Source organism: Geotrypetes seraphini, chromosome 3 (assembly GCF_902459505.1).
Source record: "Geotrypetes seraphini chromosome 3, aGeoSer1.1, whole genome shotgun sequence".
Classification (NCBI taxonomy): Eukaryota; Metazoa; Chordata; class Amphibia; order Gymnophiona; family Dermophiidae; genus Geotrypetes; species Geotrypetes seraphini.
In genome coordinates, this window is record NC_047086.1 from 28466756 (window position 1) to 28482742 (window position 15987).

The window sequence follows — 15987 nt, forward strand, 5'->3', positions numbered from 1 at the left end:
AGATTTTGGAATCTTGCTGCTCCTTGGGATTCTGGAATGTTGCTACTGTTTGGGCTTTTGCCAGGTACTTGTGACTTGGAGTAGCCAATGTGGAAACAGGATACTGGAGTAGATGGACCATTGACCTGACCCATTACGTTAAGAATAGCCATACTGGGTCAGACCAATGGCCCATCCAGCCAAGTATCTTGTTTCTACAGTGGCCAATCCAGGTCACAAATACCTGGCAAAAACCCAAATAAAAGCAACATTCACAAGCAGTGGTTTCCCCCATGTCTGTTTCAATAGCAAACTATGGACTTTTTCTCCAGGAACTTGTCTAAACTTTTTTTTAAACCCAGCTATGCTAACTGCTGTTACTACTTCCTCTGTTCTTGTATAACTGCACACAAATTTTCAAAATGTTCCTGACCTGCCCATGCCCCTTCCCTGGCCACGCCCCCTTTTCAGAAACACGCTCTAGGATTTAGGCACTCAGGGTTATAGAATGGGGCGCAAATCCAAATGAGTGCCAATAAAGTGCAATTAACGATTGTTTTGAGGCCCATTAATTTATACTTGATAGCTCATTAACTAATTTAGCTGCAAACGCATCTTGGATCTGCGCCAAAATTTCAGCACTATAGAAACTGGGAGAATATGCTTCTACATTCCACAGACAAAATACACCTGTCCCTCGTTTATTTCACAGCCTTTCAGTTAGTTACAAATCACAAATGGACAATGCTCGGAGAATTGGGATGATCCCAAATATTCCAACAAGCACAAAACATTAATCCTCACCCTACAGTACATTCGATTATCAGTTGTGTCTTCTGAGTTAGCACAAACTTTGTCCTATGAGTGTGTGTGTGTGTGTGTAAACACACACACTCACACATATGACTTGAGATAAATAAAAATAGTGCTTTCTGTAAACAGTTCTCGTAATACACCCAATACAGAATGTTTAATGAAGCATTCAAGTCACTGCCTTTTAGAGGGAAGCAAAATATTATAACTCATAATCAAATATGTAGTTGTTGGCCAGATAAATCCTTCGGAATAAAAGAACTGCCAGCACTAGGGTCAATAGAACAATTAGTATAGTTGATCCAGCGTTCATTCTTGGTTGCTGTGCCTGGGTTAGTGCAGGGGAAGCCGAGACTCTCTGATGTGGCTGTGGCTGGGCACGGCGCTGTCGAGGGCTCACGGGTATATTACCAGCAGCTACAGGTTGGGCATGTTCTTCAATGGATGATACTGTCGGATTCTGAATTTCATCCTAAAAGAAAAGGACAAAATCACAATTATAAGTATATTACAATCTGATTAAAATAGCGGGGACAGAAACCACCAGCCCAAACTGGGCAAAAGGTGCATCCCCAAAAACATGTGGTATCCTTATTACATACTTACTATGCAGGCAAACTGGGAAAATCCCTTCTCTTCAAAATCACAGGTCTTTGGAACGACCTCACCACCCCGCTGCGGAACCTGAGCTCCCTTCAGTTATTCCGCAAACAACTGAAAACCTGGCTTTTCAGCAAATTGTAGCTCTATCCTTCCCCCCTTTCTCTCCCCCCTTCTACACATAAGTTCATGTAATCCTTTTTCTTCTTCTCTACCCACTATTTTAAGTTCTTGTAAACCGTGTCGAGCTCCATTCTCATGGAGATGATGCGGTATATAAACTTAAGGTTTAGATTAGATTAGATTAGATTATAAAACATTTCTGGAAACTCTGCCATATTACCCCAGTATGTGACATCCGTCTGCTCCCTCATGACGCCCTTGAAGGGTGAAACCGGTTGGAGCAAAGAGTATCAAGACAAAGTTAAGAAGAGTTCCTGCGGAACTGGAACTTACGCAGGTAGGGCTGGTCTCGGTTAGGGCGCTGGTCTTTGACTTAGGGACCACCGCGGGAGCAGAATGCTGGGCACGATGGACCACTGGTCTGGCCCAGCAGTGGCAATTCTTATGTTCTTATGAGTAAGGAATTGTTATGGCAGTTTGTTCGTGGGAAAAGTGTGGCGCAGTGGTTAAAGCTACAGCCTCAGCACCCTGCTCCTTGTGACCCTGGGCAAATCACTTGGGGCTAGATTCACTAAACCCCCCCCTTAACTTTCCGATCCAGTTCCAATCCGTGGCCGAGTCCTGCCGGGCGACCGATCCACTAAAGGCTCCCCATGCAAATTACCTGATCGGACACACGCCCACAAGCGATCCCATGGATCGCTGAAGACCGATCGCGATGCATGCGCAGACCATCATTGTTGGCTGCAGATGCGATCCGCACATGTGCTTGCTCTCCTGCAGAAGCGAGGTCAAAACAAAGGGGGAGGGGTGGCATAGGAGGTCGCAGCTCCCGAAAGGAATCAATATTAAACAGCGCTTTAAGAACACGCTTTAAACCTGCCCCGACTATCCTGCTCTCTGTTGCCCTTACCTGCAGTGCGAGCCCGTGGTTTTAACCTGCGGGTTTAAAGCAGGGCTGCACCGCAGCGTGTTCTGTAACAGAACAGAACACGCCATAGTGCACTCTGCTTTAAACCACCAAATCAGAAGCAACAGAAGCTCAAAAAGAAGAAAACGACACAAGTGTTTACAATGTAATGTAGGAACACAAATATTTCCATACTGGGACAGACTGAAGGTCCATCAAACCCAGTATCCTGTTTCAACAGTAGCCAACCCAGGTCCCATGTACCTGGCAGAAACCCAAAGAGTAGGAATAAGCAGTGGATTTCCCCAAGCCATTTTAATAATCGCCTATGGACTTTTCTTTTAATACATGGAATATATCTCTTAAAACCCTGCTAAGCTGATTTCACCACATCTTCTGGCAATGAATTCCAGAGAGTTTAATTACACGTTGTGTGAGGAAATATTTTCTCTGGTTTGTTTTAAATTTATTATTTAGTAGCTTCAATGCATCCCCCTAGTCCTACTATATTTGGAAACAGTAAACAAGAGATTCACATCTACCCTTTCCACTCCACTCAGTATTTTATAGACCTCTATCAATCTCCCCTGAGCCATCTCTTCTCCAAGCTGAAGAGCCCTAGCCGCTTTAGCCTTTCCTCATAGGGAAGTCATCCCATCTCTTTTATCATTTTCGTTATCCTTCTCTGTACCTTTTCTAACTCTGCTATATCTTTTTTGAGATAGAGCAACCAGAATTGCACATAGTATTAAAGGTGTGGCTGTACCATAGAGCGATACAAGTGCATTATAACATTTTCATCTTTGTTTTCCATTCCTTCCTGATAATTCCTAACATTCTATTTGCTTTCTTAGCCACTGCCGCACATTGAGCTAACTTTTTCAACTTATTCTTAATGATGACACCTAGATCCTTTTCCTGGGCAATGACTCTGAATGTGGAACCTGTATCACGTAGCTATAGTTCGGGTTCCTCTTTTCCACATGCATCAGTTTGCACTTGCTCATATTAAACATCATCTGCCATTTTGATGTCCTGTCTCCTAGCCTCACAAGGTCCTCTTGCAATTTTTCATAATCATCTTCTGATTTAACAGCTTGCTAATCAGAGATCCTCTGTGTTCACGCCACACTTTTTTTGAATTAGAGACGGAATTCAAAAAAGTGTGGCGTGAACACAGAGGATCTCTGATTAGCAAATGAATAGTATAAAAAAACAAAACTGAAATAATTGCATGTATGTCTGAGTGGCGCTTAGATGGTAACTGGTACTGGGCAGCCTTGCTCAGTCTGTCTCCTGTTGGCAATTTGGTTTCGGACGGGCTGGAGAGGGCTTTGATGAAATTGAGGATGCTTTATGGAGCAGCTGGTTCAGGAACAGACAAGAGGCAAAGCAATTCTAGACCTAATTCTTAATGGAGCACCTCAGTTGGTGGGGGGGGGGGTAATAGTGATGGGGTTGGCTTGATAATAGTGATCATAAAATGATCAGATTTGATATAATCTTTGGAATAAGTTCCCACAGGAAATTCAATACAATAGCATTTAACTTTTAAAAAAGGAGATTATGATAACACGAGGAAAATAGTAAAAAAGAAACTTGAAGGAGCAGCTGCAAAGGTCAAAATTTACATCAGGCGTGAATATTATTCAAAGATACCATCTTGGAAGCCTAGACTAGATATATTCCACGTATTACAAAAACAGAGGAAGGAAGACCAAACGGCAGCCAGCACGGTTAACGATTGAGGTGAAGGACACTACTGGAGCTAAAAGACAATCCTTCAGTAAGTGGAAGAAGGATCTGACTGATCTTCACCACCTCCCTCAGGAGGGCTTTCCAGACATCAACCACCCTCTCCATGCAAAAGAATTTCCTGACGTTACTCCCAAGTCTACCGCCCCGCACACTCAATTCCGATCCTCTAGTTTTACCATGAGTACTGAAAGGATTTGATTTAAGGAAATAGTGCTCAGCTGACTGCAGCAGGGAGATTTCCTTGCCGCCGCTATCAGTTTAGTGGCCACGTCTATTTGAAATGTAGGCCAGAATTTTCCTGGCCTACATTTCAGGCACCTATCGTGACCCTAGGTAGACGCCTAGGGCCGCTTAAGCTTGCCTAAAGCCACTTCTGGGTGAAACCACGCCCAGCCTTGGGCGAGCTTAAGCATCCCTAGTCACCTCCCTGCACTCACGACAGACACCTACATTGTAGGCGGCCTGCCTTGGGTTGTTTTTCTTTTAGAAATCGTGCATCCCGATTGTCTGGTTAGACAGAGATAATACACTTACCGCCGCCTACAATCACGATGCCATTTACAGAATATGGCCCATACTACCTATCAAGGTTATCTAAGTGGTTTACATACATACTCAAGCATTTTTCCCTACCTGGGGCAATAGTAACAGAGTAACATAGTAAATGGCGGCAGATAAAGACCTGAACGGTCCATCCAGTCTGCCCATTAGTTATACCCATTAAAAATACATGATTAAATTAACTTGTCTCTTCTTTGATATTTCTGGGTCATAGACTGTAAAGTCCACCTGGTATTGTCCTAGGTTCCAACTGCTGAAGTTGCCGTTCAAGCTCACTCCAGCCTATCCAACCATGCTGTTTACAGGATATAGGGGAAAGCACCCTCCAGGGATTCAAGAAAAGGTCAGAGATGTTCCTTCTGAACAAGAACGTACACAGGTAAGGCTAGACTCAAATAGGGCACTGGCCTTTGACTTAAGGGCCGCCGCGTGAGCAGACTGCTGGGCACGATGGACTATTGGTCTGACCTAGCAGCGGCAATTCTTATGTTCTACCATAAAGTCTGGCCAGTAACATCCTCATGTTTCAAGTTAGGGGGATTAAGTGACTTGCCCAGGGTTACAAGGAGCAGCGTGGGTTTGAACCTACAACCTCAGGGTGCTGAGGCTGTAGCTTTAACCACTGCGCCACACTCTTCTCCAATACAATATCAGAAGCGAGCCAAGTATAGAACAATGAAGCCATTGTGACATCACTGAAAAGGTTGGCTCTTAGGCATTGGTGGAATGAGGCATTATGACATCAGGGAAAAGGGTTGGGACTTATAAACTGCCTTTTTTACCTGTACAACCACACTCAGAGTGGCTTACATATAGGCACTTCAAGCATTTTCCCTGTCTGTCCTGTTGGGCTCACAATCTATCTAATGTACCTGGGGCAATGAGGGATTGAGTGACTTGCCCAGAGTCAAAAGGAGTAGCATGGGGTTTGAACCCACAACCTCAGGGTGCTGAGGCTATAGCTTTAACCACTGCGCCACACTCTCCTCCAGTACAATAGCAGAAGCGAGCTAAGTTTAGAATCATGAAGCCATTGTGACATCACTGAGGAGGTTGGCACTTAGGCATTGGTGGAATGAGGCATTATGACATCAGGGAAAGGGGTTGGGACTTGTATACTGCCTTTTTGTAGTTATATAGTCACGCTGAAAGTGGTTCACATACAGGTACTTCAAGCCTTTTCCCTATCCATCCTGTTGGACTCACAATCTATCTAATATACCTGGGGCAATGGGGATTAAGTGACTTGCCCAGGGTCACAAGGAGCAGTGTGGGGTTTGAACCTGAGGCTGTAGCTTTAACCACTGCGCCACACACTCCCTGCTAAAGTTAGATACCTACATCTGTGCACCTAGCTAATGAAGGCACCTAACTTAATTGATAGGCTTAATCTGCACCAACAACTGGCACTTAACGCCTCAAAACTGATGTTAATTGGACTCAACTGAAAGTTGAATGCTATGCGATTGTCTGACTCGAGAAATCTGCACAAATTTAAACTTTCTTTTCCATCATTGAAAGGTATAAAATCTGTTGGCAAATTGCATCAAACTCTCTTGTTTAGGCTAACTGAGATTTGGAATGGTATTCCTGTTTCAGTTTGTACGATTACTTCTTTTTGGGTTTTTCGGAAATCTATGAAAACATTGCTATTTCAACGAAACTTATAATAATTTAATAATAATTTTATTCTTATACTAGGGTTTAAGCACGTTACATTAACGGATTCTAGAATAGATGTCTGTCTGTCTTTCTCTAGCCCCCTGTCTCTTTCTTCCTTTCTTTCTGTCTCTCTCCCTGCCCCATCTATCTTTTTTCTTTCTGTCTCTCTCCCTGCCCTGTCTATCTTTCTTTCTTTCTATCTTTCTTTCTCCCTCCCGCTGTCTATCTTTATTTCTTTCTGTCGCTCTCCCTGCCCAGACCCTCACTGAAGCCGCCTTCCAGTGGTGCCAGCTAAGGGATCCCTTGCCCTTTCCTCAATCCAGCTGTGGTCAGTTGCCTGCACACTCCTGGCGGGGGAGGGGAGGGGTTCCTTTAGCTCTCATTCGCTGAGGTGGTGGTGGGCCACCCTATCCATGCACTCTCTCTCTCTCCTACCTGCACTCCAAATGCCTGCTTCTCTCACCAGCCCAAAGCCTCTCTCTCTAGTGGCTATCCCATGTCTCTCTTCTCCTCACCAACCCAGGCCCCAATTCCCAATCAGGCATCTCTTTCCCCTCCCACCCAACTATCATTCTCCTCCTTGTCCTCCACTCTCATCTCATGATTGATTCCCTTGCTCCTGCCCCCAGCTGACCTTCTAACCTGCCGGTTCCTTCTTCGGACAGATGGGAATGATCTCCCTCTCCCCCCTTGCTCCAGGGGGGGGGTCACAGTCACGGGCATCGGGAGTTTTTGTTGTTGCAAGCTCCCCTTTCCCCCTACATGCCAGCGATTGTTGGGGTTTTTTTTGGGGGGGGGTTTCGGCAGACAGTTAGAGAGAGGGCGGGAGGGGGGGAGTGGCTGCCGTTGTGATCTGGCCGACTCCCTTGCCGGAGTTATTTTTCAGTTTAAAGGTGCCGCAGCGGATCATCTAACGATCCCTGCCTGCATTAGAAGTCTTCTCTGAAGCAGATGCGGCTCGTGACAGGAGCCGCGGCGGCACCTGTAAACTGAAAAATAACTCTGGCAAGGGAGCCGGCCAACTGGCAGTTCAAGTCGGAGCTTTGGTCTGGCCTGCTCCCTGCTCGCCTTGCCGTATTGCATTTTTTAGTTGAAAGACGCGGCGGCTCCTCTCATGATCCCCACCTGCGTCGGAAGTCCGCGCAGCTTAGGGTTTTATATTAGATACCGCCAAAGCCATAATAGTTTGAGGCGGTTTAGAACAAGAAATGCTGGACAATCAGGGAATAAAACACAATATAAAATCATCAGTATGTACTTACAACGTGAAAGTAAAAACAGTAAAACCTTAACTTACAAATCGATTAAATAATTTTGTTTTTTACTAATTTTCTAAAACTGAAGTAGGATGAGGAATGCATAATGATATTACCCAACCATTAATTTAATTTACCTGCCTGGAAAGCAAGAGTTCTATCCAAGAATCTTTTATATCGACAGGCCTTTATTGTAGGATAAGTGAACATATGAATTCTATGAGTAGGTCTGTTAGAACAGTTGAGTTTAAAATGTGAGACCAAATACGTAGGGGCCAACCCAAATATTGATTTAAAACAAAGACAAGAGAATTGAACAGAACTTTTGCTTCCAGGGGCAACCAGTTTAATTTTTGATAATAGGGACTTATATGTTCCCATTTTTTCAAACCAAATATCAATCTAACAGCCGAGTTTTGAATAACTCGAAGTCGTTGAAGAGTTTTCTTAAAAGTTCCCAAGTAAATGATATTACAGTAGTCAAGCATACTTAGAATGGAAGATTGAACCAATAAACAGAATGATACAGCATCAAAATATTTTCTGATAGATCTTAGTTTCCACAATACCGAGAATTATTTTCTAACCAATGCATCCGCATGTTCATCTAAAGTCAGGGATCGATCCAATGCCACTCCCAAAATTTTTATGGAATAGTCAATTGGGAAGACCTGATCATTCAAAGAAATCAATAAATATTTAATTTTGTCATTCGGGCTTGCCAGAAAGAATTTGGTTTTGTCAGAATTGAGTTTCAATTTAAATGCAGTCATCCACAACTCAATTTGCTTTAAAATAAAAGACAGATGATTCTTAATCTCAGAAGTCAGGTTAGTAAAAGGAATAACTATAGTAATATCATCCACATAGATATAAAATTTTACTTTTAAACTTTGCAATAATGTCCCTAAAGAGGCAATGTAAATGTTAAACAAAGTAGGGGATAAAGGGGAACCCTGCGGAACTCCGCAAGAGTTTACCCAACTGCGGGATTGCTTATTATCACTATAGACTTGATACGATTGTTTACCCAAAAAAACCCTGACACCATTTCAACACATTACCGGAAATTCCAATTGACTCCAAGCAGTCAAGCAGAATAGTATGACCAACTAGATCAAAGGCACTACTTAAATCTAATTGCAAAACTAAAGCACTTGTGCCTTGGCTTAACAGACTATGAAGAAAGTCTAATAATGACGCAATAACTGTTTCAGTGCTAAAAACCAGGCCAAAAGCCTGATTGATTATCTTGTAGTATACTGAATTTATCCAAATACATTACTAGATCTAGGTTAACCCTCCCTTCCATCAATTTGACAAATAAGGAGATACTCGCAATAGGTCTATAGTTTGATGTCAACTTAATGGATTCCTTAGGGTTTTTACAATCGGTGTAATCAAAATCTAACCTAGATCCTCAGGAAATATACCAGCCAGTAACAAAGAAGAGACCCAATCATATAGCTTGGCTTTGAAGGTAACCGGGGCAACTTTCATAATGTTTGGAGGGCAATAATCTAGTCTGCAGTAAGAGTTAACATATTTCTTACAAAATTTGCAGAATTGTTGCCAGGTAGGAATAATGAAGTTAGTCCAATAGTTGTTTATGGAAACTGGCAATTGGGATTTCAATTTATTAATTTTGTGATTGAAGAACTCAGCCGGTGCATCTGCAGATGGTGGAGAATCTAAGGTAGAGCAAGAGAATGCCTGTATATCATAAAGATTGTTCACTAGCTCAAAGAGATTTCTACTATTAGTATTTGATGAACCAATTTTTAAAGCATAAAACTTAGTATGTTTATCTATTATTAGTTTTTTTTATATTCTTTTAATTTCAGTCTCCGATTCAATCTCCTTTCATTATCTCCCGATTTCAACCATTGTCTTTCTAATTTCCGTAATTCTCGTTTCACTGTTCCTAACTCGGCATCAAACCAGCCTTCCAAATTTTTATTTTTCATATTTTCTAATTTAATGGGGGCCCATTTTGTTTAATATCTGCGTGCTCGTATTAGTCCACAGCGAAATCTGAATTTGAAATTATATCATAATGGGACCAGAATTCCACTGGGTTTTACCAAACCTCTACTAGCTACCACTTTCTTGTTCCTTTTTACCTCTCACACCAGAATAGCAACATTATAATTTACACTATTTATGTTTTTCTTCTTATTTTTATCTAAATTTTGTTAACCGAGTCAAGCTCCTTTCAGGTGAAAGACTAAGGGCTCCTTTTACTATGCTGCACTAACGGTTTTAGCGTGCAATACAATGTCGCGTGCACTAGACGCTAACGCCTCCATTGAGCTGGCATTAGTTTTTCCGCGTAGCGCGGGGGTTAGCGCGCGCTAATCTGCAGCGCGCGCTAAAAACGCTAGCGCAGCTTAGTAAAAGGAGCCCTAAGTTTTAGTTTAGCTTAACTCGAAAAACGCGATTCTATAAAACGCAGGTGCCTAGTCCAAAACTTAGTTTAGTTAAAAGTGGTGTGGTTAAGAAGAAGGGGGGAAGATCACGGGCATGTTTTCGAGTTAGGCACCTATTTTGGACTTAGGCACCGATGTGCAACTAACTTAGATGAAGGCATTTAGGCTAAGAAAACGCTGGCATAAATAAGGTGTGCCTAAAAGTCGTGATGCCTAACGCCACTTCGGCGGTGCTAAGTGTGATTTTATACCGCGTGCCTAACTCTTATAGAATCACGCTTAGCGTCACACTAGTTGGCGCCGATTTTTTTAGGCGGGCTACACGGAACGTGCCCCATATTTATAAAATCCAGATGTACATAACAGAAACTGAAATATTTGTGCACCCCTAAAAGGAGGTTTAGCTGTTGGGGGTCAGTTACATTTGTAAGAGAATGCTCTCATCTTATCTTGTTATTTTGGGGCATGGAGGTAGCAGTTTATACGAGTCTGGCCGTGCTGATGGATTGGGAAGAAGGGAGAGGGGATTTTACATAAAACTTACATAAAGTGAGGTTAAACTGAACTTTGTTTTTGTAAAACTACACTGTTTGCTATGTTATAAGCGCACTGGATTTCTTGGATCTGTATAGCCCTAAGAAAAATGTTCATGGATGTTCTTGGTACTTTAATATTCATGGGACACGTGTTTCAATAAAAAGCATAAGAACATAACATTTGCCGCCGCTGGGTCAGACCAGTGGTCCATCGTGCCCAGCAGTCCGCTCACGCGGTGGCCCTCTGATCAAAGATCAGTGCCCTGAGACTAGCCCTACCTGAGCACGTTCCAGTTCAGCAGGAACTTGTCTTGAATCCCTGGAGGGTGTTTTCCCCTATGACAGATGCCAGAAGAGCGTTCCAGTTTTCCACCACTCTCTGGGTGAAGAACTTCCTTGTTAATTTTTGTTTTTTTTAAAGGCACACCTTCTTAGCACTTGTGCTATGCACAGAAGGCACCCTCCACAAACAGTTTCACCTAACAATTGGAGCTAAATGACATCTAATTTCTTGACCTGTGAAATGCCACTGAGAAATGCAGATAGAACATTTCAGACGTGTACAGTTTAAGTCCTCTTCCACCATGAAACTTAAATGTTTACAATCATACCGTTACTTGTGGGGCTTCCTCTTGCATGTGCCTTGATAGATCTCCCGGCTGGGACTCCATTGTAGCAAGGGAATGGTCTGAACTGGAAGTTTTCAAAGGTTCAGTAGTAGACTGTGCAGAGGAATTAACTTCAGCCTAAAGAGAATACAGGCATCATTTCAGTTATTATATTTGATATTCTACTATTTCCACATAGACAGCCTCAAATGGATTCCACAGAAAAGTAGCAAATAGTACAATATTATAATAAAATTTGAAAAAATTCCCCCATCCCATAAACAAGATAAAGTTATAACCATCACCTCTCCCCTCCCATCCTAACATAACTGTAAACAGGATGAATATCCAGTATTCAGACACACAGAAAGGGAATGGAGACTTGTATACCACCTTTTTGTGGCTTTGGCATTCAAAGCTAACATTCATAGTGGTGGGCACTGGAGAATTAAGTGACTTGCTCAGGGTCACAAGGAGCAGCACCGGGATTTGATCTCACAACCTCTGGGGACAGAGGCAGCAGTTCTACAAGTGAGCCACAGTGGGATTCCACAAAGGTTTGTCCAAAAAACGTAAGGGAAAAAGGTTCTAGAAAGGCCACTGAGAAGAGCAGATTCCAGAGAATAGGCTTTTAACAACTAAGTACACTTTGTCTAGGACAGTGGTTTCTAACCCAGTCTCTCAAGCATCACGAAGGTAAGGGGGAGGGAGAGAAATAGATAGATGTGGCCAGTAGATAGGAAGGAGCCCGCGCGCAATCGGTGACCTCGTGCATTCCCTCCCTTAACTGCGGAGACAAGGCCACGGGGCGATGGATGGCCTTGTCCTGTACCTGAAGTAAGCACTTCCCCCCCCCCCATTTTTGCGGGTTACCCATGGCTACCCGCAGCTAGCCGTGGGTAACAGCCACCGTGTCATTTTCTAATCTAAAGATGACTCCTCAAGGAAAGCAGCTGGTAATGAGTTCCAGAGGGTAGGCACCATAACTGAAAAGATTGTTTTACACGTAGTGTCATAGAAAAGATGACGCAGAGAAGGGACAGCTAGAAGAATTTGAGAGTTTGATCTTAATGCTCTTGTTGTGTTATAAGGGATTATAAGTCGATCCAAGATGCCTGGGGAATGAAATAATAACAACAGTTTATATACCGCAGGACCGTGAAGTTCTATGCGGTTTACAATGATTAAAAGATGTTACAGATTGAGTGGAATTAACAAAGTTCAGAGTTAGTGATTAACAGTTCTAAAGATCATTTGTTGAGACCTAAGATTGTATAGGTCAGTTACCTAAGTACTTCAGGAATAGATGTGTTTTTAGGCGTTTCCTGAATTCCCCATAAGTAGTAGGCATGAGCAGTTCCAGATCTTTACCCCATATTGCTGCTTGATGTGAGAGAAGATGTTGGTGATGACTTTTAAATTTACAACCTCTAACCGGTGGAGAAACAAAGTTCGGATGTGAGCTTTTCCTATGTCTGTTGGTTGTGAAAAAGAAAAGGTCTGTTATATATTTAGGGGCTAAGCCGTAAAGTACCTTGAAGCAAAAACAACCAAACTTGAATTTCACTTGTGCCTCCATCGGCAGCCAGTGTAGAAGTCGATAAGAAGGTGTTACATGATCAAACTTCTTCAGTCCACAAAGTAGCCTAACCGCTGCATTTTGTGCCAGTTGCAATCGCCGCATATTCTTCTGGGAGAGTGCCAAGTAGGCGATGTTACAATAATCAAATTGACTCAGTAGAAGGGATTGTACCAGAATTCTAAATGATGAGACATCAAAATAAGCTCTAATGGACCGAAGCTTCCAGAGGGTGAGAAAGATCTTTCTAATCAAGGAGTCTACCTGGTCTTTCATGGTCAGGCTCTGGTCCAGTGTTACTCCCAATACCTTCATAGTGGGTTGAATGGGATAACTAAGGTTATTGGTGCACATTGATGCTTTAGTGTCAAGTGGGTGTGGCAATGCTATAAAAAATTTTGTTTTCTCTGGGTTTAGCTTTAGTCTGAACTCAGACATCTATTGCTCCATCCGATTTAGTACTTCTGTTGCTTTAGGGGTGACTTCTGAGATAGAGGTAGTGAATGGGATAATTATTGTGAAGTCATCAGCGTAGCTAAATAGTTTTATCCCCAGCTGGGACAACTGCGCACCCAATGAGGACATGTAAACATTGAAGAGCAAAGGGGATAATGGTGACCTCTGTGGCATGCCAGATGGATTGCGCCATGTATCAGAGAGATCGTAATTAAAAACGGACTTGGTAGATGTGTGATATAAGGAAACCTCGAAACCAGTTTAATACCTCTCCTCTGATTCCAATTGTGTGTAGGCATTGTAACAGTTTTCCATGGTCCACCAAGTCAAAGGCAGAGCTCAGGTCAAATTGCATGATCAGGGCGTTGAGGCCCTTACTAAACAAGTAACGCAAATTATCCAGGATAGCCGCAATTACTGTCTCAGTGCTACACAGAGGCCTAAAACCAGATTGAATTTCGTGCAAAAGAGAGAACTGGTCGAGATATTCCATCAGTTGGGTGTGTACCAATTCTTTCATGATTTTTACAATACATGGAATGGATGCTACTAGTCTATAGTTGGTTACTGATGTTGATGATTCTTTACGATTTTTTGGAATTGGGGTTATTATAATATGGCCATTATTAGTGAGGAATTTTCCATTGTTTAGGTTATTGGTTAAATAATTCAACAGAGATAGTTTAAAGTCTAATGGAGCTGCTTTCATAATTTCTGGGGGACAAGAGTCCAGGACACAGTATGATGTAGAGTATTTGTTATATAACTTGATGTAGTTATTCCATTCTAAATTATGGAAGGAACTCCAAATCATGTCCGCTGGTATTTCATTTCTTTATATATCAGTTGATTGGTGTTTATATGCGACAACTGCTGAGTAGTTATTTCTTAGGTTTTTAATTTTTGAATCAAAATGTTGTGCTAGATCATTTGCTGAGGGTAGCTTGATATTATGCATGGGTTGAGTGTAATGTGTGGTGTCAAATAAATTTGTAACTATGTTGAACAGTTCTTTTGTATTAGCTCCTTTTGAGCTAGTATTAGATTAGTTAATTTTGGATGAGTAAAATGTTTTACGTTTTTCTTTTATCTTTTGTTTGTAGAGTTTTATGTTGGATCTCCAGTTGTCTTGACAGTTTTCCCGTTTTTTTCCAGATTCTTTCTAATCGTCTTACTGATTGTTTCATTGTTAGGAGTTCGATGTCAAACCATTTGTTGTATTTATTTGAGCAGCTTTTACTATTTCGTTTAGGGGCAATTTTATCTAAAATGGATGTGCTAGTTTTCGCTTGTAGATCATATTGTGCCCAATATTCCTCTGGATTGATATGGCCCCTTGTAAGGTTTTCTCTTTTTGTCTGTGGATGTGTCTTAATTTTAGCTGAGTCCAGATTAGATTGAAATAATAAGTGAAATAGTCAGACCAGATATTGTGACACCAAGTACCGTCCAAAGAGAGATGGAAGGGTCTAAGATCTCCTTTGTGGACATTGCTACCACATCTAAATGATGGCCTTTTTCATGTGTTTGTGTGGGTAAAGGGAGATTGTAATTGAGTAGAGATAGAAAGTTTTTAAAGTCTTTCGCTTCTGGATTGTCCACTTCATCTAAATGTAAGTTTATGTCTCCTGCAATTAAATTATGTGATGAAGTGACTGAGTTATGTAGGACAAAGTCACAAAAGTCCTCTCTAGCTTTTGGCCAGCTTTTTGGCGGAACATAGAATAATATACATGAAAGGGAATCTTCTAGTTCCTTATTGCTAATTTTACAGGCTAATATTTCTAATTGATTGGTCATTTTGGAATCCAATAGTTCAACTACAAATCCTTCCTTAGAAACAATTGCTAGTCCTTCCCCTCTTCTTCCATCACGATTTAGCATGTGACTTTTAAAATTATCTGGTAGAAGATCATTTATTATTGGGTCATCTTCAGACAATAGCCACATTTCCGTTAGGAAAAGACAGGCTATTTGCTTGCTGATGATCCAATCTTTAATTAAAAATGCTTTATTCCTGACAGATCTGGTGTTAAGATATGCACAGGGAACGGAAGTGGATGTGATAGGTTTGGTAGATGTAGTGGTTCTGATAGGTTTTACTTCCCTTATCCTTTTATTTAGGGTACGTTGATGTCTTCCGTTGCTTGAGATTACCTTAATATGGTTTGCTCTGTCTTCCTGTTTGCTAATTATGAGCCTGATGGGTAGATCAGGATAATGGGCTGAGTGTAGCTATGGATAGATTCACTTAACATCCTTAACCTTTTCCTATTGTGTGTCCCGGATGACGGGACATTCCAAAAATGACATAGACAGTGGATAAACAGTCTGTATGGACTAATAAAGAGCCAGGAATACAAAATATTTGAATTTACAGACTTATGACTTATTTACATTATGTTTACAATAGCCGTAAATGATAACGGTGAATAATACAAAACTTTGCTAAAATAATTACGATTAGAACCAGTGTAACGTAAAATTTATTACGATAGGAAAAGGTTAATGTTATCGCATATTAAACAGATTAGTAAAATCAGTAGGAAATTCATGCTTGCAGATTAAAATGATTCCTTCTTGTCCTAATGGCTATTTGGTGTTTCTGTTACTTCCAATTTCTAGGTTAATTAATTAGCAGTGAATCTTAAAATCATTCCTGCCCCATTAGAAGCTGGGGACCCTGGTAAGCTCAGAGAGTGGGTCAGTAGGGAGTG

At 41.7% G+C, this 15987-nt stretch overlaps 1 protein-coding gene across 5 annotated transcripts in view; it reads right to left on the minus strand.

Annotated features, from left to right (window-relative positions):
• Nucleotides 1-664: 664 nt before the first annotated feature.
• The window catches only part of UBE2J1 (ubiquitin conjugating enzyme E2 J1), a 65067-nt gene continuing 49744 nt past the window's right edge, over nt 665-15987 (minus strand). For all 5 annotated transcript variants that reach the window (XM_033938840.1, XM_033938836.1, XM_033938839.1 and 2 more), the window contains 2 exons: nt 11239-11373; nt 665-1264 (listed from right to left, as the gene is read on the minus strand). In XM_033938840.1, coding sequence (XP_033794731.1) covers nt 995-1264; nt 11239-11373 — 405 coding nt within the window. In that variant the 3' untranslated portion in view covers nt 665-994. The remainder of the gene's footprint in view (nt 1265-11238; nt 11374-15987) is intronic.